At 43.3% G+C, this 16,887-nt stretch overlaps 1 protein-coding gene across 2 annotated transcripts; it reads right to left on the bottom strand.

Moving 5' to 3' along the window:
- Positions 1 to 2,046: 2,046 nt before the first annotated feature.
- tmem51b (transmembrane protein 51b) lies at positions 2,047 to 11,317 on the bottom strand. Of its 2 annotated transcripts, XM_029248024.1 has the most exons (4): positions 11,026 to 11,317; positions 6,098 to 6,152; positions 4,564 to 5,019; positions 2,047 to 3,534 (listed from the first exon to the last, which is right to left on the bottom strand). In XM_029248024.1, exons 3-4 carry the CDS (start codon positions 4,935 to 4,937, stop codon positions 3,129 to 3,131), a joined length of 780 nt encoding a protein of 259 aa, XP_029103857.1. In that variant the 5' UTR covers positions 4,938 to 5,019; positions 6,098 to 6,152; positions 11,026 to 11,317; the 3' UTR covers positions 2,047 to 3,128. The 2 variants fall into 2 exon arrangements, with proteins under 2 accessions (XP_029103857.1, XP_029103856.1); XM_029248023.1 differs by lacking the exon at positions 6,098 to 6,152.
- Between the last annotated feature and the right edge of the window lie 5,570 nt (positions 11,318 to 16,887).

The following is a 16,887-nucleotide window of genomic DNA, read 5'->3' as shown; positions in this document are numbered from 1 at the left end:
GCGGAAGAACGTGCCATCTGTGATGTAGCCTCCTTTATGCTGACACAATAGACACTGTCCTTCCAAGACCACAATTCCCGTACGAGGTGCAGCTGTGGAAGAGAGTGAAATCATTATGTGGGTTAGTTCGAACAAGGTCGCTTGTCGGCTGTCGGACGGACAGCTCTTACAAGGCAGCTCGGATCCTGTAAATGCGTTCCGGACATCATCAACAGTTCAACACCGCGGTAAATGAACGCGGAGCGTTAAGTAGCACCACACGCTCCTACATCTCTGTTGAAGGCACGAGGTTAGAGGTGAAGCTGACCATCCAGTGTGGGCTTCCACATGAGAACAGTTGCAGCCCGTGTGACATGCCATAAGTCCACATTATGTCATTGGTGGTGATGATGAAGGGGGGTGTGTGGTGGTGCAGTGGACTTGGCTGGGTCCCGGGTTCGAGTCCCACTTGGGGCGCCTTGTGATGGACTGGCGTCCTGTCCTGGGTGTGTCCCCTCCCCCTCCAGCCTTGCGCCCTGTGTTGCCGGGTTAGGCTCCGGTTCGCCGTGACAAGCGCTTTCAGACAATGTGTGTGTGAGCAAACTATCGATGGACAAAGTGGATGCATTTAATTGTCAAGACGACTTTTACAATTTGTGCTTGATCTTAGTGTCACATTACAATAGCTCATATTTTTGAACTGTTTTGAATAAATTATTTTTAATTTAATTTTTGGAAAAAAAAATTCCAACGCACAGTAAGTAATGGGCTGAATGCAAGTGTTTGTAGGCCCGATAGGATTCTACTTCAGAAAGAAATTTTTTCCCTTCCCTTGTAATTTAATTCAGGAGATGGTCGAGGACTGCTGGAGAGACTCGCGTGCTGATGGCCGCTGGACTCTCAAAAATATTACAGTGAACAAACTCGGCCACAGGTGTAACCTGTTAAAAAGACAAATTTGTGAGAAATAAAATTATGGCATGAGAAACAGCAGTAGGAAGGGATGAGTCTGGGGAACTCCTGGTACCATGTTTTTGCACTTGGGAGCAGGTAACTTTGAGGTCTCTGAAAACTGGGCCACTAGGGGGCACTAACTGCCCTTCCAACATTACAGCAAGAACACAGTAATTTACCCAACACTTTTCTCCAAAGCAACTTACACTTAAGATGCTTACACTTATTTATCTATTTGTTTATCATATTTGTGTACTTCTCTATGACACTAGGAAGGCCCAGATTATGTGCTACCATTAAAAGTTGCCAAGAGCCCAAGTCTTAACTATATTCACGAAAAGATATCACTGACCTCAGATCAGCTGTATCTGGATTTCACAATTCACCTTCCATTTCCTTCAGTATGAACAACTCTCTCTTACTTTGCATTAGAGCAAACAAGGCACAAAGTCGCACTGGTCTCGAGGTCTTGAGACTTCCCGATTTCATTCTGGCTGCTTTTAGCCGTGAAGTTCACACCGCAAATGTGAAAATGACAGACACGGCAAGTTTTTAAAATGACTCCGACAGCGAATTTCAGTAATGAAAGTGTATTTCATGGTCTCTGGTTCTTCGCTTCCTGTGCCCATTTTGCAGCGGCATCTGTGCGGATGAGCCTGGCCCGGCGCCACTCTACCTGCTTGGTTTTGTGTCTGTCCATTCTGCAGGCTCACTTATTACAATTAGAAATTATCTGCAAAATTTACCGTGATTGATTTAAAACTGCATCACAATTCACTAGAGGAAGGTAAATCTGAACATGTTAAAAATAAGTAGAGGTAAGACTTTGGCAGTTCATCCCTGTCCCGGTGAGAAAGTACAGATACGTCTCTCACATTTTTAAAACGTAAACCTCAGCGCAAAGAAACACTACATGTTTTGCAAGGGAGGTATAATTCAAGTCAAGTTGTTCATAAACACTTTTTTAAAAAAAAAGGCAAAGAATCTTAAACATATGAGCAATACATTATGGCGTTTATCACGGAGTTAAGTTTTGCGAACAGAAGAATGCTTTCAATCATACATTACTCAAGACATTTTATTTTTAATGCAGAATTTGCTAAAAATAAATAGATTAAATGAATTTTGTTTTTGCACCTTATTCAAACAAGATTTTTTCTGGATAGGCAAATGAGTTATGCAGCTTAACCACAGTGATTTACTACAAACATTAACACATCTCTGCAAAACATCACCAAAGAATGTGTTAATATAGTTTCTAATATTTAAATTCCATTTTACGGCAACATCATCAACGGTATCGATTGGTACTCGATTATCCACCTGACAGTTAACTTTCTCCACATATATATCTCACTGTTATATCATCTTTTGGATTTTAACAGGTTTTACCCTCTTACAGTGGTTGTCCCCAAATGTCAGTTTACCAGTGATTACAGACAGAGGTCAGTTTATTCAGAGTGCCAGCAGTACGGACCCCTGCGGACCATGACCGGTCAGCACGAGCGTGCAGCAAGCACCGGGCCTCGGTCTCCGCTGGGTCATTAAATCATCATTTTGTTGGAGGTGTGTTTGTTTAATTACCAAAAAAAAAAAAAATCCATGATGTCACCTCCCCTCGGTTTATTTTCCAGGCTGTCAGTCCCGTTAGTTAATGATGTAGCTGATTCTAGTTAATGCCACAGTTTATGACTGGATGGTCTCTCTTTACTTAATTAATCTGAGGGCTGCTGTAGTGCAACTAACACTATCATTTATAGTAGAAATGATTTTACATGGTTAAAAATATCAGTTCAACCATTTCACCCTTCTGAAATTTGAGTCACGCTGCCAAAAATCATAGCCGAACGTTCCATCTAAATGGTATCATTGTGAATTTTATACAGTTAACCAGATAGTGATTCTCAGCTCTACACGTAGTCACTCAGAGTGGCTCCAGCCCACATCTGCCCATTCTGAGATTTACCCATCATGCACAGGGAAGGAAGACCATGTACTGTACTCAGCTTTGCGCTGCGTTCTTCTGTGTTCGACCTTCAGTTTTATCCCACACACGTGATGGTGCAATCCAGAAACATGACTTCTTTTCACCTCTGCCTTGCAGCAGTTTATCCTCCCAGGGACTGCGGTGGGGTGGGACAGAGCTCGCAGGGGCATCTGGCCACACCAGGGAGGCGCATGGGGGCGGTGGTCACTCAATTCGGGACCGAGAATTCGGGCATCTTTTCCTCATACTGCGGAGGTGGAGTCAGAGGCTCAATGGTAACAGGTTCGGCCTGCGATGGCCCACGGATGTTAAGACGGAGGTCTTTTAGGTGCAGTTTCTCAGACTTGATACGACGCACGCGGAAGGGTCGCAGGATGCGGCTGGAGCGGCTACCGTGACGGGAAGGAGCCGGGCCAACAGCTGCTGCGGGGGCGGGGCTTGGCTGGGAGGGTTCCTGCGACTCGCCATCATTCTCCACGGCATCCACCAGGTCTTCGTAGGACGGCAGCTGGGAGGTGCTCATGCGTAGGTTGCTTTGGCGCACAGGGTACTGTCCACTGGTTACTGCCTCCTCATATGTGGGCACGTCGTAGTTGGGACCTGGCTCCTCTGCCCTGTCCACATGCAAAGGCACATGCACAGGAAAAAAAAGCGGAGGGGGGAGGAAACACATACAGCATCAAGAAATAGTACTTATAGAAATCATTTGATGGTCACTGTAGATAGACACACACACATTTTCCGAACCGCTTGTCCCATACGGGGTCACGGGGAACCGGAGCTTAACCCGGCAACACAGGGCGCAAGGCCGGAGGGGGAGGGGACACACCCAGGACGGGACGCCAGTCCGTCGCAAGGCACCCCAAGCGGGACTTGAACCCCAGACCCACTGGAGAGCAGGACCCAGTCCAACCCACTGCGCCACCGCACCCCCCTCACTGTATATACTGGGGGAAAAATTAAGCAAAAAAAAAAAAAAAAGCCACTTTTTCTTTCCCAATGAAGCCATTAGGACTAAATATTTTCGTTATGGGTATTGTCCTTCCTTGGATCGAAAGACCTTAATTTCGCAACAAACTACCACAACATTAATCGCAAATTCTAATTCTTAACGCTTTAAGTTGTACACAGCTAAACGTGAAGATTGAAGGCTCGTTTTGTATTTTCACAGTCCTTATAGCGCTGGCAAACGGAGCCGATCCGGGGATCTTCACACAAAGCTGAATCAAAAGAGACACGGTAGCAAGAACGCCCTGCTGCGCAGCCACCACATCGCTAGAAATATTCAAGCGCAGGATCGTAAAACTGCGTAGAATGCGAGTACAGCCTAACTTTTAGGTGACAAACTGATTCGTTACAAGCAATCAATTTCTGTAAATTTATTACAAAGAGAACATTGCATGAGATTCATTTCCTTGGTAATCTGATGTAAAACCCAATATACCATGATAAAACAGCTGAGAGACGGAAGTATGTTAAATAGAAATAAAAGCACTATAATCCGAAAGTGAATAATCTTGTTACAGCATGCCTTCCATTGTAGGTACATTCCCTTACTGTATGCATTTATACCAGTCTGTAGTCATACAGGCACATAAACATATGGAGACACTCGCAAGGCAGCACGAAGAACATGTACTCACGACTCCGCTTGCTCCCCTGGTGTATAATTCATGTATGGAGCATTGTTGGCCTGAGTCTCCCTGTGCTGCTGCTGCTGCCGCTTGCTCCTCACTGCCAGGCAGATGGCGAGAAGAAGAATGGCTGTACCAGCACCCACCAGCACAAATGCCACCGATGAAGTTTTCCCGTTGGGATCCAGCACCCCTCCGCCGGTCACGGTGCCGTTACTGTCGTTGTGCGCCGCTTCCGAGGGCACAATGGTCCATATAATCATGACCGCTCCCAGGGCCACCAAACCCACACCCAGCGTGCACAATGCATACTGGGTGCCAGAACTGTGGCCGGAGCCGCTGGCAGAGGGCGGCCGAGAGTGGGCACGGCCCCTGGAGCACATCCCTCCAATCCCGTCCGGTCCTCCGGGCACAAACCACACCCGCGTCCCAGAAGACACGGGGTTCAAAGGGCACACCCGCTGTCTATCGGGGCACAGAGAGCAGAACACAATCACACAGTGCTCAACTACACACGCCGAAGCAGCAATGTAAATAAAGGCAGAATCAGTCACAAGAAACTTGACATGTCTGTCACATGCAAATGGCTGAGCGAGCGACTTTCAGGATGCGATGACTAAACAACTTCCCGCTATACAAAATCTGGCCGGTAAGGCTGCCGAAACTGAAGATCCGCGAGGGCCGTCGTAACCTGCAGAAACTACTCGTCTCGGATTTTCACCGGGTTCAGAGTGACCTGGAGGAAAGAGCCGATTCTCTAATCTAGCTCGTCCGCCTATAGGCCACGTGACGCAAAAAAGACCGAATCGGACACCAGCGTCAACTGCTGGGAAACAGCACGTTTACATTTATGCATCTAGCTGAGGCTTTTCCCCAAAGTGACAATGTTAAGCTACTTACAATTATTTGCCGATTTACAGCTGCGTAATTTTACTGGAGCAACTTAGGGTAAGCACCTTGCTCAAGGGTACTACAGCCAGAGGTGGGATTCAAACCTGTGACCTCTGGATGCGAAGGCAGCAGCTCTAAACGCTACACTACCGGCTGCCCCGCTACGGGCACACGGTACCCACCGTCCCAAGGGAGGCTGCTTAAGCGCCGATGACAAAAGACATCGGCAGAAGCGACCGGGAGCCGTCCTGAAAGCAAAGGTCGATATGCGCGAGCGCCGTTGTGCTCTGCTCGAAGCACAATTTGTCTGGGCTGCCACAGACCACGGTACATTTTATACAACCGTAGTACAGAGTACCCGGAGAACTAACAACGTGAACGGCAACGCCAGACGAAACAAACGTGGGGAGCCAAAGGCTCGGAGCACAGTTTGAAAAGACAACGCTCTACAAGGACAGACGACGAGGGCAACGAGAATTAAAAACTTCAAGCAGTTCACTGGAAATGTTCAACAGAAGGGAAAACAACTGCAGGCTGCCCTGACTTCTGAAGACGCTACTGCTTTTGTTCAGCCAACGCACTAAGAGCCCGTAACAGTTGGCCACCACTCTGTTCGCCACTTTATTTGCTGTAGCTTCCTGTGTGCTCTTACCTGTTCTAAAAAAAGTTCCAAAAGTCTCAGTAAATTAGTTTCACAGCATCCATACCTAAAAAAAAAAAAAAGGACAGTGCCTTTGGGATTTGTTTCTAGTTTTTTTTGGTGCAATACAAAGCACAAAACAAGAATCGGAGCATCAGAGGATGCTCTTTTCATGAAAATTGATAAAACTGGAATGCACACATATACGGCAGGTGTCACTATAAATAACAACAATCGTGGATTCATTGCTGTACCCCGAAACATATCGTCGTCCAAACTGCTTCCGTACTTACTGTACTTGCAGCTGTAAAAACACATGAAAGCATTACAAAAGCCAGAAAGTGGGAGAAAGTCATTTCACACCAGCTAAGCAAATAAAGGCTTTCATTCATATGGAGATACCGTTCAAATTTTCAAATTATGCCAAACTGGTTCATATTTTTTTGGGGGGGGGCAGACAGGAAAAAGTTGCACTGTTCGTAAGCAGCTCTTTTCTTTTACTCTACCCTGAGCTTTATGACAGCATGACAATGCCATGGTAACACTCATTGTTACCATGACAGCATGGCTTCCTTGGCTACTCGTACTTTAACCTTTGACTAATGGCTGGCGTGTGTATTTTCAGGGATGTGTGCGTTGTTCTACAGCTAGACTAATAGAATCTGTGTCTTTGAATCATTTCTATAGTAAAAGAAAATCCGCTAAGCCAATAATTTCCACTTAACAAGCCAGAGCCAAAGAAGCACTTCAAGGAGACTCATTGTATGCATCTCGAAAACGAATCACCTAATAAATAGCTCCAAAGCGCAGTAAACGCACACTTACCACTGAGGTCTGCAGATCACATCTCTCACCCATAGCACTGACCGCTAAAGGGCAGCGAGGAAGTAATGCACATCGTGATCATCCCTCACACCGTCTCAACAACAAACATAAATAAAATAAAAATCCCACTACTCAATGCCTTCATGACTATTTCAGGCAACGGCATCTAACTTTCATTTCCTTAAAGAATCCATGAAAATTTTATTTTAGTATGACTACAAACAAAACTAGGCTTAAGCTTCTAAGAAAGACACCAGTTGCAGTGACATTCTTGCAAATTAGGGAAACACTTCAAAACATTTCATTAATTCTACCGCATACATGTTCACAATTGATCGCGTGAATGCGAAAAGATATACAGATGCGTAAAAACACACAAAGATAAAACCGTGCTTTCGTACAAGAGCCTATCCACAACGGTCCAGCTAAAGCAGCGCTCTGAAAATCCTACTTACTGAAAACTACGTCAACTTAAATAACCTGCCGAGCAAAATCTGTGTTTAAACAAAGATAACAAAAAGTATTCATCACTTTATTGCTCAACTTGTCAAAAGGTTTATCAAACAAAGAAACAGGTTAACAAAAATGTAATAAAATAAAGAAAAAAGCTTATGCAGCCTTAATATCACTCATGTACCCGCTATCAACTTGTCCAACGCAGGACTGCAGTGGATTGGAGCCCATCCTGGAACCCTAGGGCACAAGACAGTACATCCTGGACAGAAAGCAAATCAACTACAGGGCGTGCACGCGCACACATACACTCACTACTCATACATACACACATTATTTACAATTAGGTGTCAAGTTTGCCTGTAACCCTTATAATAATTAAAATACATTGTTTATATCAGGTATACTTGGCAGGGTTGTAATAAAATAACTGCAAATATTTTTCACAGTCACGATTTCTGTCGATTCAGAATCTACAAAGAATTTTACGAACAAAATGTAATGGGCCAATTGCCAAGTAGGAACCACAAGTAGATTATTTTTTAGGTTTACACGTCACTTGCTCTCCAAGAGACTTTTGTAACTCTTCCCGGTGACTTGTGTCGAATGGAACTTTGCAGATAACGTGTCTCACGCAGTCATTACAGCTCTTATTCATTGTGAACGAGTCTTACGTGTATACCCAAGGAACAAAATCTCAATATTCACATTTATTCATTCAGCAGACGCTTTTCTCCAAAGCAACGTACATCTCATAGAAAATACAATGTGTTCATTACATTACGAGAAAGAGACATAGTTGCAGATGTGTGATTCTGCACTAGTTTGTTTCTTTCACCATATGCACCGATGTTCATCACATGAGTAGCTCCATAAAACTACTAAAATATTGACAATTCTTAATCACCATACTGGTAGTTTTTTTTTGGGGATACATATAAACATTTATGTTACATTGCAGGAGTAGCTGTGTAAAGGACTGATGTAAGCATGATCCTGAACATTTATACCTTACATGAACTTAAGAGATGATGGGTGAAGTGAGTCCGGCGGATGTCTGACAGGCAGGCAGCGATGCGCCCAGAAACGTTACGCGGTGACAAACAATATTTCGAGGATGATTGTCAGAACAGCTCGATGTACCGTACACTGTTGCTGCTGGTTATAAAATGCAACTAAAAAGTGACAATTGACTATGTAGAGTGAGAAGAAACATGTGTCTTAAATCTAAACTTACTGTTTACAAGCTGATCAAAAGAGTGCCACACGATCAGCACAAAGAAAACGTTGTAATTATAGCTACGGAGACTGATCACACTACATCCATGCATAGACATGCAGCCCTAGATTCAACTGTGTGTGCCTAAACTGAGCATTTTTAAAAAAAGAAAAAAAAAAAAGTCCAAAAAGAACAAATGACTGTGATATCACACCTCAGATTTCACCATTTTGATTGATATCATTAAACCGAACATACTAGCTAATGCTAAAAAAGGGATAAGTGACTCATTCGAGACTAGATAAGCAAGCTGGACAATGCATCATTCTGAGCATGTAAAGACAGCCTGTTGTAACTTGCCACTGTCACCAAAAAGGCTCCACCAGTCGTGCCAAGAGAAACAAGATGGAGGTCATAGAGGAACCGTATGGCAAAATGCCCTCCTGTCACAATGGCAGCTGGTGCTACAGGATGGGTGGGACACACCTCAAAAACACAGAACAGGCAAAAAAAAAAGAAAAAAGACTTGCTGAGTTCACCAAATCATTACAGTGTTATCATGAAAAGTAAAATATGCTAGTCTTCACTTCATCTTCTGTCATCCACACTAGAAAGAGCGGCACTGTGGCACAGTGCCTGGGTGGTGCGAGAGGATGTGGGTTTCCTCTCACAGTCCAAAGACATGCTGTTCAGGTTCCCCTATAGTGTGTGTCTGTTCCACTGATGTATGGATGAGTGACCCCTCGTAAGTAGTGTATCTAACAGCGTAAGTCACCGCGGTGAATAAGGCGTGTGGGCTGATTACACCACATAGAGTTCATTGGAGAAAAGCGTCTGCTAAATAAATAAATGTAAGAGATAGATACGATCAAATTTTACTTAAAAAGTACACCTTCCCAAAAAATTTCACTTAAGTGAATGGAAAAAGTCTAATCTTTCCTAATGCCAGAACAAAGGATGTTGGACCAGTACACTAAATGCCCGAATACGGTCATCATGCTCTAGAGTTTGTTTCGATGAAGCGACAATCAGAAAACAGGCCAGTAACGGTCAGACCGATCACGCTACACCACATCTTTAAGTTTAACACGCCCTGCAAGTGTATAAAAGCGAGAGCCGGGCTTCTAGGAAAGGTTTCCCCTGCGCAGAACACACTCCACGTCATTCCAATGACATTCCTTGAAAAAAAAAAAAAATGCTGAAATTTTTTTGCAAGTGGATAAGGATAACAAGAGCTAGAGGGTTTCTTATTACACTTCAACTCAACTGTTAATTCTGATGCAAGTGTTTTATATATATTATATAATTTAAAAAAAAAAGTGCTGAATGTGAGCTTGGCAAGGAGCATGTAAGGCCATACATGGCCAACAGAGACCATAAGGAATGAAAAAACAGAGGGTTTGTAAACTGGTGCAGAAACTTGAGTAGGGTGACGGACGAACTCTGCATTTGCAAGCGAGTAAGAAATTTGCACATGGATTCGCAGTGAAACGTCCTCAGCGGCTTTAGGAACAATGGATGCTGCGAACCTGAGACCCTCCTGGTTACTTTCTCCCTCAGCCTCATTCCAGCCCCTCACCTGTAAGAGAGTGCACTTCAACATTTTAAAACCACACATACAATTTGAACTAGAACTAAAGCTAACAAAATAAATAGCCATAACGCTTAGTCTCTGAAAAATTGTGTTTTAATATGATTTTTTTGACCCTGTACCGAGTAGGAGCCGCAGTTCACCACTGCGTCACACAGGTCGAACTCATCACTTAAGTTTGTTTACCGCCAGTGTAAAACTATTAATTATAATTGTTTTAATTAGCATATCTAAATCCCTTAGTGTTTTTAACTTTTTTTTTTTTTTTTTTTTGCTTCCAACCAAGTGGTCGTATTTTCATACAGTCAGAGTCAGAACGCAAGCAGGTAAAGTCCAGGTGTCCATTCTTTTATTTACAATGTCAAAGTTCCCAGCTCAACCCCCTCCCTCCTCGCGCTGCTGTTTTAATTAAGATTGTAAAAACACCCTGCTACTGTATAAAACGGTAAATCACTTGGAAACGTCATTATTTGACGTCGGAAACCATATGAAGAACTGGCGTAGATAACAACTGGAACGTATCTGACTCTTATAATAAAGCCTGTGAGAAACGCGCGATTCGAATCGAAAACACACTTGACAAGCAGTGACTACTGAACTCGCGCCCGCCTCGCGGCGTCAACTCACTTCCCACGGTTCGGTCAAACTTGAACAAAGAAGCGCGCGCTTCTTATCACGTTTTAACAGAGTAGACGGAGTGCGGAATGCGTCCCGCCAATAATCCAATAACGGCTCCACAAACTGCAACGAGAAGGCAACTTGAGAGGGTGAGAGAGGAGAGCGGCCAAGCAAGCAAAGGCGGCGCGGTGCTCGTGCCGCAGGTGAGGCGCGGCGCGAGGCGGCCTGGCTTACCTGGAGTCGCTCAACGAGTCAACCCCTCAGTGTCACGCCGGAGCGCTGCATCTCCATTGCAGTTTTTACCCGTCGTTAGCCGCCCGTCGGCGTGAATGATCACAAATTCAATTTACCCGGCTTGTTTCAGTACTTTCTTTTCACATCGCGTAGCGTGAAACACAGGAAACCAGTCCGAATTCCATTGAACCAGTGAGCGCGGACATTGCCCATCGAGTTCCCCTTGGTCTTAACGTACGTAGAGTTTGCGCAGGATACGCGTATGTGCAATGAGCGCAACCGCGACTGGAGAGGATCACAGCTGCGCAACAGCTAATAGCTCTCAAAGTTCCAATATGGGCCGAAGAGCGAGTCCGACTCGCATCGAACTGACACTTAGCCGAACCATTTTTCCCAACAAGAATAATGGAAAACAACGTTCTTGTGCACCGAATGTCGCTATTTCCCCCGGCATGAGAGTGATACACGTCGTTATCAATCAGTGCCCAAAATAAACGAGATAATGTTTTTCAAACATTTGAAATGACTTCTAACTGCTTTTCGCAGGATACTTTGCGTGAGAGCAGTAGTCGCAGCAGCAACGATAACAGCTGTTGTCATTCCTCTAGAAAACACTTCCCTTACTGTACAGTAAAAGACAGGTAGCTGCCACACAACATATTGTATAACCTTGAAACACAAGTATGTAGAGCAAAAATACATTTGCTTCGTGTAACTTTCCATTCTGAGTTAAAATGCACTGTGAAGTGACATTTTGTGTCTGAGTGCAGTGGCCTATCCAGCTGGAAGCCATAGTAGGGACAACTGGACACGTCAGTTACGCTCTGCTGACCGCCTGTTTTCACTGTTTATTTGGATTTTAAACTCAGCACCTTTAAATCAAAACACAAATTGAAGGAACTCAAAAATGTGCTGAGTCAAATGGCATTCTTGAAGAAGATTCTGTCCCGTAAAGACCAAAGTTTACTTCATTTTTTGCTCCCAATTTAAAATGCGTTTTGGGACATATAAAAGCTAATTCTAGGAGGAATTAAAGGTGAATAACAGGACCGGGGACTGCTGGATGTTCCTCAGCAGATGCTCCTAATGTTTCAGTCCTCTTTTTATTTCAGCAAGAAATATTGTTCTTATACAACCTCTTACACTCATGGAGCCCTTTATTAGGAACAGTATACTAATATTGGGTAGGGCCTCCCTTTGCTCTCAACATAGCCTCAGTGCTTCATGACATGGATTCCCCAAGATGTTGGAAACATTCCTCTGATATTTTGGTCCATGTTGGCACAGTTGCACTGCACAATTTCTGCACATTTGTCAGCTGCTCATTCATGCTGCAAATCTCCCCTTCAACCACATCCTAAAGGTGTTCGATTGGATTCAGATGTGGTGACCGGGAAGGGCACTGAATTCATTGTCATGTTCGTGAAGCCCATTTGAGACCACTTTCACTTTGAGATACAGTGCACTATCATGCTGGAAGTAGCCCTTAGAAGATGGGTAAATTGTGGCCATAAAGGGATGGTCAGCAACAATACTCAGATAGGCTGTGGCATTCGAGCAATGACTGATTGGTATTAACAGGCCCAAAAGTGTGTCAAGAAAACATTCTCCACAGCATTACACCACCACCACCACCACTCTGGACTGTTGACATAAGGTAGGTTGGGTTCATGGATTCATGTTGTTGATGTCAAATTCTGACCATACCATCTGTATGCCCCAGCAGAAATCAGACCAGGTGACGTTTTTCCAGCCTTCAACTGTCCAGTTTTGGTGAGCCTGTGCCCACTGCAGCCTCAACTTTCTGTTCTTGGCTGACAGGAGTGGAACCCGACATGGTCTTCTGCTGTTGTAGCCCATCCGCCTCAAGGTACCTCGTGTTGTGCCTTCTGAGGTGCTTTTCTGCTTACCGCGGTTGTAAAGAGTGGTTATCTCAGTTTTCCGTAGCTTTTCCGTCAGCTCAAACCAGTCTGGCCATTCTCCTCTGACCTCTCTCATCAGCAAATTGTTTCTGTCTGCAGAATTGCCGCTCACTGGAAGTTTTCTGTTTTATGCACCATTCTGAGTAAACTCTGGAGGCTGTTGTGCAGGAAAATCCCAGGAGATCAGCAGTTACACAAATACTCAAACCAGCCCATATGGCACCAACAATTATGCCTCGGTCAAAATCACTGAGATCACATTTCTTCCCCCCTTCCTCATTTTTTTTTTTTTTTTTATGTGAACATTAACTGAAGCAGCCCTTTAGCTACATGATTTTATGCATTATGCAGCTGCCACATGATTGGCTGATTAAATAATTGCACAAATAAACTGGTGTACAGGTGTTCCTAATAAAGTGCTCGGTGAGTGTATATTGCTCAGTCTACATGTTGAATTAGTAAAACTTCAAAAATGTATTGATTGTAATCATGAAAGATATGAGAATCAACAATAGAACAAACTATTATACATAGACAGTTTTAATTTGACTGTTTCATAATCTTTAGAGTGCTACTTTATTTTAGATGTAGTACTTTTTTATTGTCCATATGACTAATATTATTTCCAGTAAATGAGAGTTCCAAAAACAGACATTTCAGTTTTTCCTAAGAAAGCTGCCCAAGCTGTATTTCCCTATTAGCTAGAGTTGTTTTTTGATGATGGTATTATGTCAATACTTCAGAACAGGATAAACAGACATCAGTGGCCAACCATTCCCTGAAAACATGAAAGATTTTATTCATGAATGTTTTTTTTATATTCACATGAGTAAACTGTAGCAGAGCAAGTAGCAATGCACTTCACAATGCCTGAGGTGTTTGGGCATTGATTCAAACAGGCCTTGGTCTGTGTGGAGTGTGCATATTCTCCGTATGTCTGCATGGGTTTTTCTGTGGATGCTCTGGTTTCTTCCCACAGTTTAAAGCCATGCAGTTCAGGTGAGTTGGTGATGCTGAATTGCCATGTGTGTGTGTGTACACTGGCATCCTTGTCCAGTGCGTACCCCCCCTCAGCCTTGCGCACAGTGATTCTGGGATAGGCTCAAGACTCCTGCAACCCTGTCAAGGACAGGCAAGTAATGAAAATGAATGAATGAACTGAGTCTGGGTGTAAAACTGAAGTCATATGCTAACATTTAAACTACTGCCATCATGATGTTGTATTTCTATTATCATCAGTTAACTGGATACACGTCATTACACAAAACATAGAACCTTATGCATCTACTTCAGGGACAAACATATGAAGGACAAGAGAAAGTGTGTTTCATTTCACTGGGAAAGACTCAAACAGCTTATTTTGACTTTATGCGTATATGTATTTAGCGACTTTCAAGAACAGATGTGTTTTCTTACTATGTATTGCTTCTTTTTCATTTTCCCCTTTTCGATTTAAGCACTAATACATAACAGGAAGTAGAAACAGCACTATTCAGACTTAGATCAGTGAGCAGTAACTACAGAGAGATCATAGATAATTACAAGTAAAAAAAAAAATCAATCTTACAAAACTCAAAGAAACAAATGTGTGAAATGTGACTTGGAAAACAAATATGAAAGGAAATGTAATATTTTTTCCTGCCACATTTACACCTTTGTTGTTTTTCTCACCAGAAAGCGCAAGAAGGACTGACTCCCTGTGAGCACTGACATGCTTTCTGTGAATGGCTATTGACCATGCAGTTGACACATTGACTTCCATGCTGTATCTATGTAATAAACGTATTATTACTGTACAAGAGAAAACAGCTCCACTGTATAATGTTATAGTTCAGTAGTTCAAGTTCACCATATGGGCACATACTGGATGAGCTAGCAGTTCCCTAGTATTATGAGGATGTGTCTTCTCAAGGATTTCAATTGGTATTAGTTTGTAAACTGACCACATGCTGACCCAAACCACTGAGCTTTGTTTGGCCTCTGAAAGCAGAGTAAGCTAAACTATTTGTGCTTTGAATCATGAAGACCATCCATGCCACTCCCTCATATTGCGATTTTTCATCTTAGTTGTTTATTGTTTTAACCCAAGATAATGTTCACAAGAGGAAATTGAATATTGTTCCTGCATGGAGTCTACTAAGTCTAAAGGAGGGGTACATGCAAGATGTCTGATATCAATTTTAGCTGGGAAATCATTTATTATAAATATGAACACTGGCTAAAAGTTTGCTTGCGCTGCAGCGAATGTCTGGAGTATATGGTGTCTGACATATGATGGGTGGGTCTGGTTGGAAACAACATGTGAAACTTGCCTTTAATCAGGGAGGCAATGCAGAAACCTGTCGCAAAAAAATTTACCGATCCATAAACGCCTGGACAATGTTTTCTGTAGCTTATCTGGATCTTATTTACTCAAAACATGTGTCCTGTATGCACAGCTAAACAGTCACTGGGTCATCCCAAAGTAAATAAAATACCTGCATACTAAATACACACTTTCTATTTCTCCTACACACAAAAGTTGTTGTGCTTCCAGATGGCATACACAATCAAGAAGGAGCAAATACCCCAGCTCATAGTCATAAAAAATGCTTTTTGCTATGACTGACAAGGTTGTTTTTAATAACATTGAAAATGTATAGGGTCAAATTAATGAATAAACATGAAGTAAGGTTTCAAATAAGGCTTAAAATATTAATTACAGTCTGAGTTAAGTACAAATAGGTTGCTTTAGGCCTAAAATATTTTTATGAAAGACTGAGCTTTACCTTCCTTTTCACATTTTGAGTGCAGCTGAAATTTATTTGGGGGGGTGCAATGGCGCAGTGGGTTGGACTGGGTCCTGCTCTCCGGTGGGTCTGGGGTTTGAGTCCCGCTCGGGGTGCCTTGCGACGGACTGGCGCCCCGTCCTGGGTGTGTCCCCTCCCCCTCCAGCCTTACGCCCTGTGTTGCCGGGTTAGGCTCCGGTTCGCCGTGACCCCGCTCAGGACTAGTGGCTTCAGACTTTGTGTGTGTGTGTGTGTGTGTGTGTGTGTGTGTGTGTGTGTGTGTGTGTGTGTAGTAATAGTATTGATACTGTTACTACACTATGGTACCAATGGTGTCTCATACCTTTCACTGAGTACCGAAAGTCCTGAGATACCATTGGTCTCACTGTCTGCTTGACAGTGCTAACGGTTTGGGCAGTCTGGATTATCTGAGCTGGTCTCAGAAAATGGACTCACACACACACACATTTTCTCTTTTTTTGTAAAATTACACTTACAATTTAAACCTCTAAAGGTGAATGAATGGATGTGTGTAACATTTACAGAATAGTGTTTCAGTAGAAGGTTGAAACAGAAAGTGACTGTCAATAGGTTTCTGAAACAGTAGAGCAAACATATTGAAGTCTTATTGGGTGTGAAGCAATGGAGCAGATCAGGGTTTGTGTTCCTTATCAATGAAATGGGCCAAAATTAAAAGTGCAGTTTGTTTGTGATAGAAAATAAAACACTGATACAAAGCTCTGAAAATGTGAGAAAACTGACATTTAGTAGCACTGCTGTCTCACAGCACCTGGGTGGTGCAAGAGGACGTGGGTTCGATCCCCACTCAGTCTGTGTGGAGTTTGCATGTTCCCGCTGCATTTGTGTGGGTTTCCTCCAGGTGCTCTGGTTTCCTCCCACACTCCAAAGACATGCTGTTCAGGTTCACCCTTAGTGTGTGAGTGACAGAGAGAGTGTGTGTGTGTTCTGCTGATGTATGGATGAGTGACCCAGTGTAAGTAGTGTATCTAGCAGTGTAAGTCACCATGGTGAATAAGGTGTGTGGGCTGATAACACTACTTAGAGTTCATTGGAAGTTGCTTTAGATAAAAGTGTCTGCTAAAAAATAAATGTAAAATGTAAATGTAACTAAGGTTTGGTATTTAAAACTAACATAAAGTGTGAGAGCCAAG

This window comes from Scleropages formosus, chromosome 22, assembly GCF_900964775.1.
Source record: "Scleropages formosus chromosome 22, fSclFor1.1, whole genome shotgun sequence".
NCBI lineage: Eukaryota > Metazoa > Chordata > Actinopteri > Osteoglossiformes > Osteoglossidae > Scleropages > Scleropages formosus.
This window is presented reverse-complemented; position numbering and strand designations above follow the sequence as displayed.

Bases quoted from the DNA above. Each gene is read 5' to 3' on its own strand.
- tmem51b (XM_029248024.1), bottom strand. From the start codon at position 4,937: ATGTGCTCCAGGGGCCGTGCCCACTCTCGGCCGCCCTCTGCCAGCGGC. The intron at 3,535-4,563 runs GTGAGTACATGT...GCATGTGGACAG, and splicing joins CCAGGGGAGCAAGCGGAGTC to GGCAGAGGAGCCAGGTCCCA.